Genomic DNA, 14,834 nt, shown 5'->3' with positions numbered 1-14,834 from the left:
CATCCGAGCCTTCGGGAACCAGCTTCATCATAGCCATTATTCTCTTTATATCCATCGTAATACCTTGAACTAGTCGAGGATCTAAGCTGTTTGGAGTGATGTCTTCAATAATTATGCTGTCCACCCTCTCGGGCTAGAAAATCATAGTAAAAGTTAATGAAAATCAAAATCTCAGTGTATTATAAACTGTTTTAATGCAATTGCTGTTCATACTGAATCTTATTAAGCATTTTTAATGTTTCCGGGGTCAGATGGGATGATATTTAAAGGAAGTTTAGGGGCTTAAAATATCCCGTTGATCCACCTCCATGGTGAAGGGGGCACTTGTAACCCCTCCGTCTTGGATAGTATTACAATGGCATCCATAGTCGTTATAATTTCTTTGCGAATAGCATTAGTTTGTAGTAGCGATTGCATGCGCGATCATACGTTCCATCTAGTGATGTGGATCGGGTAAGTACCCAGCGGGTAGGTAAATATTTTTTGGGTATTTACCCAAGGCTGGGTAAATACCCAAAAACTGGGTATTTTACAAAAAAAAAAAAAAAAGCAAAAAGTGAATGAGATTTTTTTTTAAAATTTAAATATGAAATAGTTGATAAAACTGATACATACATATGTATTACACCGTTCATAATATTTTTTATTGAACAACTTGATGAAATTATGAAAGAAACATATCGTGTAAACCAAAGAATATTTCTTTTTAATGTCATAATTGGAGGAGTATAAGCAATTCAATGATGAACTTCAGGATTTCAAAATCACAATCTAGGTTAGTCATATCTAAAATGAAAAAAAAAGAGAAGGAAGCATGAGGGATATTTGTAAGAATAAACTGAGAAGTTATTAAGACTGTGATGTTATTAATTTATTTTATTGATGTTTAAGTGATAACGTGGCAAATATAGAAACAGTTTTCACATTAATAGGCAAAAAAAAAAAAAAAAAAAAAAAAAAAAATCAAAATATTGTTTTCTGTTGCTTTGCTCATTTGCACTTTCTCCCCAGTACTTCATGATTCAAACTAGAGGTGCGAAATCGATGGATCAACATCGATGTTTGAGAACATCGATGTTGGAAATTTAAACATCGATGGTATTGATACATCGACCCAAAAACATCGATGTTTCCGAACATCGATGTTTTAAAACATCCATCTTTTTGTCAATATTTAACATACATTTTTTAATATACTACACTACAAACTTACATAGATGATAATCTCTAACAAATGTTTCTTAATGGATCAGGGAATTCTTTTGGCATTGCGTCTAATTTAAGTAATACAAAAGAATATGAACCCCACGAATATATTGAAACTACTGAACTGCAAATCATGAATTTAATAGGAATAACTTCGCAACATCTTGTTACTATAATGTGACAGAAAATGATAATAAGACATGCAACAATTGATACAAACTAGTTAAATCTTCGAAAAAATATATCATAGCACTTACAGTCAGTTGCATGATGAGAAAGAGTTGTGTAAATTATATTAAAAGTACAAAATTAATTCTGACAATTATTATTAAGAGCAATAAATATGTTTTGTACTGTTAGCGCTATATAATTGAACACTAATTGTGAGTAAATGAGGGACGGCTTGTTTGAGGTAGACGCAGTGGCGGATACAAGTGAGGGGGTCATAACGCCCTCCCCGCCAACCCGCAACAACATATGAATGTTTGCTCGAAAAAATAAAAACTTGATCGAAACCGTAGTAAGTGCATACAAGGAGGAGGGGGATGTGGATCATGACCCCCTCCTCCCATCAAAATCTGCGACAATACTTTGTAATCTGTTTCAAGGTTCATTGCATTTGAGTAGTGAAAATGACTGCTTGAAAAAAAAAAGCCGAACCGAAACCATAATAAGAAACAGTAAATAGTTCTCGATTTTTTTTTTTGGGGGGGGGGGGGATTAACTGTCACTTTTCTATTTATAGCATATGTATTTAAAAATGTAGACAGTAAAAATAGCTCTTCTTGAGACAGTTAGTCTGCGGCGCTGGGTTCAGGAGCCAGTATAATGAAAAGTAACAAAGAAGTGTCTGACGCCCGTTTGCTTTTTATAAGCAACAAATTTAATCAACGATAGTTTTTGTAAAAGCATATCCAAAGCTTAAGGCATTGCTTCAATCGATAAAACATTTGAGTCCGTAAATGTTTTTTTTTAAATGTAAAGTCTCTATAGATTAGAATTTCTTTCTGTTGCAATTTTTAGATAGTTCAGTTTTTAGTCGTGCTGAGTTTATTTTTAAACGTGCTGTAAATAGTTTATTAGTTTAAATCAGTGTTTAGGATTTATTATCGTGCAAGAAATATAAAATTTGAGTGTCGTGTTAGCGAAAACCTCATTATACATAGGTTCTCACAGGGGTGCCCACCTAGGCAGTGGCGGATACAAGGGAAGAGTCATAGAGGGTCATGACCTCCCCCCTAAAACGTCGACAATGTTACCTGTTCGCATTGTATTCTAACGGATTCTTTACGGATAAAATGTAAATGATTTCAGTTTTTGTTTCAATTTTTGAATTATTTTTCTACTACTTTTAACTGTTTATAAAATTTATTCGTGAGGTTTTTTGTCCTATTAAGTGCCAAATTTCAGACCGATGTGGTATTTTTTAAACACCTAAGCTGTTACAGAAATTTTTCATACGAAAAACCATAAGTTTATTCATGGAGGAGGGAGAGGGGTCACTCTTTAGCATGAACCCTCTAAAATGTTAGTCTGTATCCACCCCTGGGTAGACGTTAAGTAACCCCCAATATTTGGTGTTTAAGCGCATTTCTCTTTTCGCTGACTTTCCACCAGCCAGAGAAAAATCTCTTTCCTCTGAAACAAAAGTCGCCATCACTATCAAGTACTTCGACACAAGTTTTAATAGTTCTGAATTTTTACAGTTATAATATTCACCGTAGTGATATATAGGATTCTCCTTTAGTTTAAGAATTGGAGCCTTTGAATCGTCTGTTAGTTCTGGCAACAGACTACCAGTGTCGAGTTCTTCCAATAACTTTGACCTCTTCCTCACCCTCCAGTTATCTTTTACCATCTTGTAGTGATCTTCCCAAAAATCATCCTTTACACAGAAAAATCGACCTTTTAACTGTGCGCAAATAAATGAAATTTTCGGAGCAATTCTATATAAACTTAATTACCTGGCTAGAAAATTGGAGCAAATTTTACTATAATTTTCAATTATAATACAAAAACATCAACATCGAAAAACCATCGAAACCAAAACGTCGATGTTCCGAAAAATATCGAAAGTAAAACATCGATGTTAAAAACATCGATGTTTTAACAAAAACATCGATGTTTCCAAAACATCGACATCGATGTCGCACCCCTAATTCAAAATATTTTTAAAGATTATAAAAATATAAAAATTTATGTATTATATTTTTTTTCATTAAAGGCTTAGTGAAATCTTACCCAAAAAAAAAAAAAAGACTGTCAGAATTTAGAATGAACTATTCTAAAACTTAAATAGGATGACAGGATAATTTAAAAGATAATTTTGATATAATTTTCGTGAATTTGTCTTTGCCTTTGGTAAATGATTATTTCCACACCAGGCATTTGTATGTTTATTACATTTTCGCCCCATTTTTTATTTTTTCAAAATTTGGTTGCCGCTTCATAGTATGCATTTTTTGGATTAGTAGTGCGTTTGCCTAACTATCCATTTGTGTTGCTTTGTAGTTCTGGTACATAATACTTTGAGATTTCCAATGCTGGGGATGAGTTCAATCTCAAAGCAGCTTTTCTTTTTCTTTGGCTTTGTTTTTTTAGCGACATTTCGTTACACTTTGATGTAATGCAGAGACATATTACTGGGTTATAAAAGACTAAGACCTTAAAAAATTGATGTTTGCTTTTTTTTTGTAACCAGTTAAGCTTTTTAATTCTTGCAGAATCGCTTTTTATATCTGAAATTTGGCTATCAACATTGATTAGGCATTGGCATATCCAACAAATTTAATGTGAATATCATATTAGATTGCTAAATTGTTTCACACAATTATTCTTTAAATATATGATCAAAATACAATTTTTGGGCAAAAATTTACTTTTTATATGGTTGGTTATATATATACATAGTGGAATACATACAGAAAAGTATTTTAGTTGAATATAAATTTTTAAAATAAATACCCGGGTAAATACCCATTTTGGGTATTTACCCGGGTATATATCCTGGGTATTTACCCCTAAAAATAAATACCCGGGTATTTTACATCACTAGTTCCATCCAATAATTCATGAGATAGATACAGTGGGAAAACGTTCCGTGATAACCACAACATACTAGATTGAATGTTATTTTCGCAGAATGGGGTGAATAAACGGAATTCAGTATGTATTTGCAAAGTGTCAGCGAAATATTTGTCGCTTGTCATCTTGGCGCGCGTGTCATCGGTTCGTCAGCTCTGTACTAGTAAGTCACCGCAAACTGAGAAGGTACTTCACAGCAGAATCTGCTAGTTTCTTTGTATTCTTATTCAATACCAGTTCAGAAGTTATTGCAATACTTATGTTTTAATGCCGTGTAATCACAGTACTTTTCGAAATTAAATTACAACAATCAAGCAGTATAATTATGTATATTTCTGGTGGTTAACCGAATGTCCCTAGCAGATGTTCCTATACCTATAGGGTTACCATCGGTTTACGTACTATCTGTTTAGCATCATTATTTTAAGCTAATAAGCGATACTTTTACTACAGATTGAATGAACATGGGCTGCTATCATAATAGCTGGTATCCACTTACGTAATTGAGTGCTGCGTGTATGGCTACCTTTCCTCCTAGACTGTGTCCAATAAGAACAGCTGTCTTCTCCCTAATAGTATCCAACAAGTGGATTATGTCTTCCGTCATAGCAGCCACACTTGTTTCATTATCCCAAGGACTGTCTCCTTGGTTACGTAAGTCTGCTCTGCACACCTGAAATAGAAAAAATACACTGGTGGACAATTGCTAAGGATGGATTCCAATGGGCAATGTAGCGAGTAAAAAAGTAAGTGTAATTCGATGCCAAGTGAAATAAACTAATTCCATAACTTTAGAACATTGCAATGACAATAATTTATTGTGCTCTGAAATCCAGAAGGCGTTGAAAAGTGATCATAGGACGAAACGGTCATTTTGGGCTGAATACGTAAAAATGAATAAATGTAATTAGCGCCCTCATGCGTTTCGGCGTAAGATATCAATGTGGGATATGGCTGCTATGAATAGCAATGCAAGCTTCTACACGTAATGTGATGCTTCACACAACATCACCCAGCAGCTGTTGGGGTAATTTATCCCATTCTTCTGTGAGTCACGGATAAGGGTGTCCTTGCTTATTGGATGGTGTTGTCTACCAGCATGGGAATGCTCTCCAAAGCATCCCAAACATTTTCCAATATGATTTAGATCCATAGAACGTGCTGGCCATCGATGGGTTGAATATTTTGAGTGAGCTAGACACTCCTGGACGACGATTGTTACTGACATATTACATTGCCATCCAGGAAAACGAATTTATCGCCCACAGCACTACAGAACACGTGAACATGAGGCAGTAGAACAACGTTAATGTATCACTAGCCGTCATAGTCTTGTTTGGCAGCACACAAGCGACGTACGGCAACTGATCATTACCCTACCCATACCATGCCACAACTTGTAGGATACTAGTCCTTTTCTTTTATGTTTGCCGGCTTGTATGCTGTACCACTATCATGCCAGGTTAGTTTTCGTCCACAATTAGACGACAGACTGAACCTGCTTTCATCTGAGAATAGTAAACTAGCCAGTTGACTTCTCTCCAAATGCGATGCTGAAGACATCATTAAAAACGAGCAAAACACTGACTTGTAGACCTTGGGATGGACAAAATAAGTTGACGGGCGTATAGTCTTACTGCATTCAAACACATGGCTACAGTTTTTCGAGATATTTGCTTGCTAATAGAAGCAGGAAACTGCTTTGCTACCTCAGTAGCTGTGTTGCGCTGGTCTAAGTACCAATCTTCTGCTGACATATTGCGGTGCACGACTAACACGTGACATTGCTATGCATTCCATTTGTTTGAAATAATTTCTAAACTCTAGAAACAACCCTGTGGCTGACGTCGAACTCCATAGCAACATCTAAATGTTTGAGACATCCTTTTGAGACAATTTTAACAATAATTAAACAAAAACGCACGAAAATACTCAGATAGGTGGGAAAACTTGTATTATTTTTCTAAAAAAATACCAAAGTGATAGTAACTGTAAAACTTGAAGTACATAAGCAAAGCTAATAACTAATGAAATATTATATTTCTTATTTCACATTTACTAAATATTGCTCTATGCTTACTAGTTTTTTTTTTTTAAATAATATTTCTCTTATGCATGAAATTATTAGCTTTAGACATGGCATTGAATCCTTCAGAATATTTTCCCGACTTTCAACCGAACAATGAGTAATTGATAATGCGTTACTAACATCTGCATTTGTTGGCAAATTATTGTGACCTGTCAGTTAAACCCCACTCTTCAAAACCTTATCAAAAAGAGCAGATGGTAAAAATAGCAGTTAGAATAGCTCTGTCATTTTGCGGTAAAAATTGATTTCGCTACTGGAAACCTGGACATTAAATGTTAATAGATTGCTGTCTGAAACTTCAAGATAAACGGGGGTGGACGTCGAGTTCACGAAAATAAATCCATTATAGAACATTTACACAAGTTTGGGACCATCCAAAAACTTCGACATATGCGGAAATTCAATGTAAGCGGAGTCGAGGTATCAAGAGTCGGCAATTATTTCTCGTTTTAAATTGCAATTGATGAAATCGCTTTTTCTCTTTATACTAGAAAGTCGCCCGTCAAGGTATGACAGGTGAAAATTGCTTCTACTCTTCTACATTTGAACGAAGCCGATACCTGTTTGATAATATTTTGATTGTTGAAATTTTAACCCTAACTCCAGTGGATTGAACATTTCCAAAACATATTATCAAATTATCATGCCGTGGCGCAAGTTTCATTGTTGAAGCACGCGGGTTAATCGATCATCGATTATTATTTATATGAGGATTTAAAAAAAAGTAAGGTCAAAGAAAATTTTGAAAGGAAGTCTGTGTCCAGGGAAACCCCATAGCATCTACAGTCTTCAAATTTTGTACAAAATTACTTCGAGTCCTGGTGGTCTGCACGTATAAAATTCGAATTAGTTTTTTTTGAATTAATTTTTTAAGCTCAAATTTTGCTTAAATTGCCTGTTTGCTCCTACCGTCAAGAGAGGGCGCCACCAGTAAAGAGACTTTTAAAAAATATGTATTTTTGTTTTGTGTATTCGTTGGCGGGAATGTGATGTGAGTCTGTCTGAAATCGAAGAAGATGGTTAATGTTTGGTGGTGTAAATAAATCGAATAAATCTAGAAAAAAACCCCGAAAAGGAGTCATCTATTGCGTTTAATGTTTTCAGAGTGCAAGTTGGTGAGTTATTAAACTTGGCTTTCCAGGAAAAAGGGTAAGCCAATCATTTTATTATTAAATGAACTTACAATTCAATACATGGAGGCACCGGCGAGATTTGTTTATCAATTGTTGATGTATGCATCATAAATCGAGTTAAATTCAGTAGATCATTTCCTGGAAAGTAGAATGTTTATTATTCTTACTAGAATCGAAAACGATAATGATCTTATATAATCGAAACTAGATGTATTCTGAAAACGAAATTCGTCTGAAAGAATTCTTAATCTTTTGATGTGTTTATTATTCTATTATTTAAGTCCAGAAATGTATGTCAGTTAATTCAAAAATATTATTATTACTTGGGAATTCGAAATGCAAGAAATCTGAATTAGTAAATTCGAAGAATTTGTTCATTATTCTGAGTGACTGTATATTTATAGTAACTAATTCTGAAATCTGTATTTGTGTTGTATAGTTGCATTAGGTTATTATTTAAAAGATGGCTCCTACTAAAGAAAAAAGTAAAATACCATTAGTGTTCCAAACTCAGATAAAAGAAATCAAAAGGTATTCTGAAAGTGTTGATAATGTAATAGAGTCTAATAATATTCAGAAAGTTCTTGCCTTTAAAGGTAATATATTAAAATGTCTAGAAAGGTTAGAAGACAATTATTATGAGTTTTCTGTTTGGAAAGCTTTGTGGAAGATGTAGAATATGAAAACTTTACTAATTCTAAAGATTTGGCTGATTTGACATTGGAAAAAATTGAGTCATATTTAACTAGTATTAATAGCAAGCTACAATTCGAAGACGATAAATCGAAAGTGAATGCTTATTCTAACATAAATCTTCCTAAATATGATCTTCCACAATTCGCAGGTGATTTCAACTCTTGGTTGAGTTTTAAATCTATATTCTCTAGTTCAATTGATTCTAATGAATCTTTAACAGATATTCAAAAACTGCAGTATTTACAAAATGCTGTCACTTCAGATGCTTCTAGATTAATAAAAGGATTCGCAATAACTCATGAAAATTATAAACAAGCGTGGGAAACACTGTTGAATCGGTATGATAATCAGAGAGAATTGGCATTTTCCCAATGCAAAAAGTTCTTCTCTCTAAAAAATGTTAAGCCTACTTCAGAATCAATTTGTGCCATGATAGACATTTGTAATGAAGTAGTCAGAAATTTTAAAACATTAGGATTAGAATGCAATCAATTGGTAGAACTTCTATTAGTATTTTCTCTTCAAGATAAGTTAGAAGATTCTATCAAAGTCAAATGGGAATTAACCCTTGAAGATAAAAATTTTCCTTCATTAAATAAGTTTCTTTCATTTCTTGAAAAGCAAGCCAGAAGTCTTCAAGGTATCAAAATTACACCACTCAATGAAAAATCAAATAAAGTAACTCACAAGCCTTATTCACTTAAAACTACTGTAGAGTCAGATGACTCATGTAAACTTTGTTCTTCCTCTCATTCATTACATAAATGTGAGAGGTTTTTAAAGATGAATACAAATAATCGCTGGAATTTTGTTAAAAAGTCAAAGTTATGCTTTAATTGTCTGCGAGGGAATCATAGCGTTTCATCATGCAAATTTACAACTTCTTGTCATGCTTGCAGGCAAAGACATCACACCGTACTTCACCAATTCCAAAGTAGTCCTAAAGAAATCCCTGTTTGTAATTCGAATCATAATCTAGCTGCTACTAGTGAACAGAATGTAGTTCAGCCATTGGCTACATCTCAAGAACAGTTTTGCCTTGCAGGACAAATGAATTATTCCAATTCAATTTTGCTCTCTACAGCCATTGTTAGAGTTAAGAATAGTCAAGGACAATATGTAAACTGTCGAGCCTTGATTGATGGCGGGTCTCAGACTTCTCTAATTACAGAATCATGCTCAAAAAATTTAAACCTTCCATTTTATGAGTCAGAAAATACTATTTTGGGCTTAGATAACAAAGTTGCTGCTTATGCTACTAAACGAGTCGAACTTCAACTTTCTCCTCATTTTAATCAAGATATCTTTGCCGTAAATGCTTTAGTAGTTAAGGAACTCACTTGTAATTTGCCTAACTTCATAGTATCAAAATTCGATTGGCCTCACATTAATGGACTTCAGTTAGCTGATCCTTCGTTTTTTATTAGTCGTCCTGTCGATATGATTCTGGGAGCTGATATATTCTTTGATTTAATTCAGTATGGAAAAATATCTGGAACTAAAAATCAACCATCTGCTCTAAACTCCAGGTTAGGCTGGTTGCTTTCTGGGAAAGTTTCCACAGCCTGTCAGAGCGAAAGGAAGGTCATGTCTTTAATCAATTGCCATGCGTTGCTCGACTTACAAAATCAAATAGCCAAGTTCTGGGAAGTTGAGTCAATTCCAGATGCTAGTAACCTCTCAGAAGAAGATCACGAAATCGAAAAATTCTACCTCGACCACACAAGGAGAAATCGTGATGGTAGATATGTTGTAAGTCTTCCTTTCAAAAACGACAATGCATTGGGTGATTCTAAAGTCCAAGCCAAGAGACGATTCTTCTCGTTGGAGAAGCGCCTTCAGGGTAATCCAGAGTTAAGAGATAGATATGTAAAATTCATGCAAGAGTATGAAAATCTAGGCCATATGCAACTTGTCCCGAATTCAGAACTTTCGAAACCATCTTCTAAATGTTTTTATTTACCCCATTTTGGAGTTGTTAGGGAACAGAGCGAGACTACAAAGTTACGAGTAGTCTTTGATGCTTCTGCCAAAACTGATTCGAAATTATCCTTAAATGACGTTCTTTATACAGGTCCCAAGTTACAAAATGAACTATTTAATATTCTGTTAAAATTCAGATGTCACAGGATTGCTTTAACAGGAGATATAGAGAAGATGTTTAGGCAAATTCTAGTTACTGAAGATGATGTAGACTTTCAACGAATATTCTGGAGAGAGAGACCTGAAGAACCGTTAAAAGAGTATCGATTACTCACTGTAACATACGGGACAGCTTGTGCCCCGTATCTATCCATTAGAACAATTCAGCAGCTAGCTCACGAAGAAATCAAGCAATTTCCAGAGGCATCTAAAGTTGCTCTAGAGGACTTCTATGTAGATGATCTTCTGACAGGAACAAATTCGAAAGAGGACGCCAAGAAATTAGTAAGTCAAGTAATCGAACTCATGAAAAAAGGAGGTTTCCCGATTCGAAAATGGGCGTCCAATGAATCATCTGTGCTGGAATCATTACCACCAGAATTACGAAGTTCTTCGGGATCTCTGCACATAGAAGAGGATCATTTGATGAAAATCTTGGGAATCATATGGAATTCAAAGGAAGACACATTCAGAATCAACATCAGTCCACCAAATGAAGTTAGGCCAACCAAACGGCAACTCTTATCCACCATCGCCAAGATTTATGATCCTTTGGGGTTCCTGTCACCTACGACAATTCAGTTGAAGATCCTGATGCAAGATATCTGGAGAGAAAACATCTCTTGGGATGATCCGGTCACAGACTGCATTTCCGAATCATGGACCCAATTCAGGAATCAAATGAAGCATCTGGCAGAGATTCAGATTCCAAGATACCTTTCAGGAGATGCTACAGCAAAGCGAGTTCTTCTCATAGGTTTTTGTGATGCTTCCCAGCGTGCATACGCTGCTGTTTTCTACTTAAGAGCTGAGCTGGTAACCGGAAAAGTCCATGTTTCAATGATAACATCTAAGACAAGGGTAGCTCCTGTAAAATCGATAACTTTGCCCCGACTTGAACTTTTGGCAGCTCTGCTTCTTTCTGAACTCTACGTTGTTGTGTTCGAATCTCTGAGAAAGGTAATTCAAATCGATAAATCATTTCTTTTCTCAGACTCCCAAATTGTTTTGGATTGGTTGAAATCATCTCCCAGCAGATGGAAAATCTTTGTTGCCAATCGTATCGCAAAAATTCAAAAAATGACTTCTGAAGCATCTTGGCAACATGTGAAGAGTCAAGAAAATCCTGCCGATTGTGCTTCACGAGGTATTGCAGCTTCCAAGCTAAAAGTTCATAAACTGTGGTGGTCTGGGCCACAGTGGCTAAGTCAGGGTTCTTTACACTTTCCATCAATTGATTTGTCGACTTCCTGTGAAGAAGACGTGAGATGTGAGGAGAAGTCATCCACCGTTCTTACTAATGTCTCAACATCAAGTCAAGGCAGCTATTTTTTGGAAATCATAGCTAGGTATTCATCATTCTCACGTTTAATCCGAGTCATAGCTTGGTGTAAAAGATTCATCAACAATTGCAGATCATCTAGAGTTACTGGTGTGCTAACATCAAAAGAGGTGGATGATGCTACCAAGATTGTTATTCAAACTGTACAAGAATCACAGTTTCATTCCGAAATTCAACTTTTAAAGAAGAGACATCCTCTTCCCAGCAGCAGCAAGCTTCTGCCTCTGGGTATTTTTCTGGACACAGATGGAATAATCAAAGTTGGAGGAAGATTAAAAAATTCGAGCCAGAGTCCAATTCAAAAACACCCAATCCTCCTTCCTAAGAGCCATCACTTCACTAATCTGGTCATTCAGTATTTTCATCATATCAGTTTGCACAGTGGACCTCAACTTACCTTATGCTGCATTCGACAGAAATTCTGGATTCCTTCTGGCAGAGGAGTAGTCGGAAGACTTTTATCCAAGTGCCAAACCTGCTTTCGCTTCAGAGCCAAATCGAGTGAGCAGCTCATGGGGAATTTGCCTGCAAATAGGTTCAGTACTGGCAGAGCGTTTTTAAACGTTGGCATCGACTTTGGAGGACCATTCATCACCAAACCCAACGTTCCTCGAAGCAAAGTAAAATTAAAATCCTACCTAGCGCTCTTCATTTGCATGGCAACAAAGGCTGTGCACCTTGAGGTTGTTTCGGACCTCTCAACAGATGCCTTTTTGGCAGCATTCCGGCGCTTCATATCCAGACGAGGAAAACCAACCAACATGTTTTCCGACAATGCAACTAACTTCAAAGGAGCCTCTTCATATCTAAAGGAACAGTTCAAGCTAATCAAATCTGTTGAAGTGCAGAACTTTGTAACTCAAGAATCCATTAAATGGCACTTCATACCCCCCACGGCACCTCACGTCGGCGGACTCTGGGAAGCTGGCATCAAATCGACCAAGCAGCTTCTAATTAAAACAATGAAATCAGCTGTTCTGAACTTTGAAGAGCTTGTGACATTGGTAACGCAGATTGAAGCATGCTTAAACTCAAGGCCTCTAACTCCTCTGTCTAATGACCCTCAAGACTTGCAACCTCTTACGCCAGGACATTTCTTGATTGGTGCTCCAATGACTTCTTTTCCGGAAGAGGTCCCTTCACAACCAGCGTGCTTAAGGAAGCGATGGAATTTAATTCAACATCTCCGAGGTCAGTTCTGGAGGAGATGGCACCTGGAGTACCTAAATCAATTACAACAAAGAACCAAGTGGAAGAAACCAAGACGAAACCTGAGAGTCAACGATTTGGTCCTTCTGAAGGAGGACAATCTTCCACCTCTGCAATGGAGCCTAGGCAGAGTTGTTCAAGTATTTCCTGGAGACGATGGTGCTGTTCGAGTCGTGGATGTCAAGACCCAACGAGGACAATTCAGACGCCCTATTACCAAGTGTTGCCTACTGCCAACGGAAGACTGAACTGATAGTCCAGGCGGGGGAGTATGTTTGCTCCTACCGTCAAGAGAGGGCGCCACCAGTAAAGAGACCTTTAAAAAATATGTATTTTTTGTTTTGTGTATTCGTTGGCGGGAGGGTGATGAGAGTCTGTCTGGAATCGAAGAAGATGGTTAATGTTTGATGGTGTAAATAAATCGAATAAATCTAGAAAAAACCCCCGATAAGGAGTCATCTATTGCGTTTAATGTTTTCAGAGTGCAAGTTGGTGAGTTATTAAACTTGGCTTTCCAGGAAAAAGGGTAAGCCAATCATTTTATTATTAAATGAACTTACAATTCAAAACACGTTGGATGGAGAAAAACATGGCTAACGCATTTGCGTCTACTGGTCAATCAGGAGTCCCAAAACTATTATAAGATCTCTAACCATCACCACACTGGATTCACTCTAGACTTCATTTGACTCACTTTCACTTCATTTGACTCTAGTGTGGTGGTGCTCAAACTGAGTAAAGGTTGTTTATATGCAACCGGGGAACCTCAACGCCACTGTTATTCCTGCCTGAAAGTGTAATTGGATGATGGCTCTGTGGGTTCCGTATTTGTGATAAGGTGGTAATTATATATAGAAAGTGGAAATGTGTACTTGTACATCACCGGCGATCTATCGCCCATTGGACGTCGACTGGGCATTGCATGGCATGTGAGACAAAATTGTGACACTCGTAAATTTGGCGGAAATAAACTACTTTATTGACTCTTCTAAACTCTTGTGCAAGTGTCTTGTGCGTGGATTCTTCCTTGCCTGCGATGCGAAATCTCTCTTGGGTGAGATCCATTTTACTTCACGAATTATTTTAACTGTGCCAACTTAGTTAAGTTATCTTTGCAAGTGCATTGTTCATGAAATGTTGTTCTTTAAGTCCGAATTTCCCAGCCGCTTGATTGTCACACCTAGAGTTTTTTTGAATTTATTGCTAATTAGATCTTGTGATTGTCGTGGTTGCAAGACTCCGCCTTGGGTTCACTGTATCCACTATACGTTACGGCTACCATACCACTAATTTGCCTCCCACATTTTGGGGGTCTACACGACACATACTACTTCTAGAAGGTTCTGCACCCTGCTCGTTCCACTCGCCAGTCCCCACTCGCTACCTGCGTTGGCTCAATGCCGCCCGTGGTAAGTAACAATAGATGATGTTATTTCTTTTACTCCAGGATATCCTCAGGACATTCTCAAGACTTGATAACGGCTCTTTGTATCCGGTCCCTAAATGTTTAGAAGGAAGAAACAAGGCGGAATGGCTTCCCTTGAATAATCTGCATCTAACGTACCAGTATTGAGCTGGTAGACATTGACAGTGCGGAGGAGATCGGATTACAGAGATACAGACAGACTGAAAAATTTGCTGCTTTTAATTTAATTTAAATTGGCTATTTGTTATCGAAATTTAACAGTTTTATCGCCAAATTTTCACTAACTCACCACATTTAAATGAAGCCGAATAGGTGTTGTTTGACGCACGTGAGAACCACCTTTTTATCTATTCAACTTCGAAATTCGGAAGAATTTTTTTTTTTTCAAATTAACGATTTTTATCGATAACTCAAGTTATCAATATGTACGTATTCCTAGTAATAATTACACATACAGTTTACACAGGCAGACGCGCACACGTTGTAATTGTATAGATTAAACAAATA

The 14,834-nt window shown here is 36.5% G+C and overlaps 1 protein-coding gene across 1 annotated transcript; it reads left to right on the top strand.

Moving 5' to 3' along the window:
* The first annotated feature begins 7,975 nt into the window (after nucleotides 1-7,975).
* LOC129232176 (uncharacterized) lies at nucleotides 7,976-13,149 on the top strand. Its single transcript, XM_054866416.1, has 4 exons — nucleotides 7,976-8,043; nucleotides 9,108-9,327; nucleotides 9,688-9,737; nucleotides 10,329-13,149. Exons 1-4 carry the CDS (start codon nucleotides 7,976-7,978, stop codon nucleotides 13,147-13,149), a joined length of 3,159 nt encoding a protein of 1,052 aa, XP_054722391.1.
* The last annotated feature ends 1,685 nt before the right edge of the window (nucleotides 13,150-14,834 follow it).

This window comes from Uloborus diversus, unplaced genomic scaffold, assembly GCF_026930045.1.
Source record: "Uloborus diversus isolate 005 unplaced genomic scaffold, Udiv.v.3.1 scaffold_11, whole genome shotgun sequence".
Lineage (NCBI taxonomy): Eukaryota > Metazoa > Arthropoda > Arachnida > Araneae > Uloboridae > Uloborus > Uloborus diversus.
This window is presented reverse-complemented; position numbering and strand designations above follow the sequence as displayed.

Bases quoted from the DNA above. Each gene is read 5' to 3' on its own strand.
- LOC129232176 (XM_054866416.1), top strand. From the start codon at position 7,976: ATGGCTCCTACTAAAGAAAAAAGTAAAATACCATTAGTGTTCCAAACT. The intron at 8,044-9,107 runs GTATTCTGAAAG...TCATGCTTGCAG, and splicing joins CAGATAAAAGAAATCAAAAG to GCAAAGACATCACACCGTAC. The intron at 9,328-9,687 runs GTAAACTGTCGA...GATTTAATTCAG, and splicing joins AGAATAGTCAAGGACAATAT to TATGGAAAAATATCTGGAAC.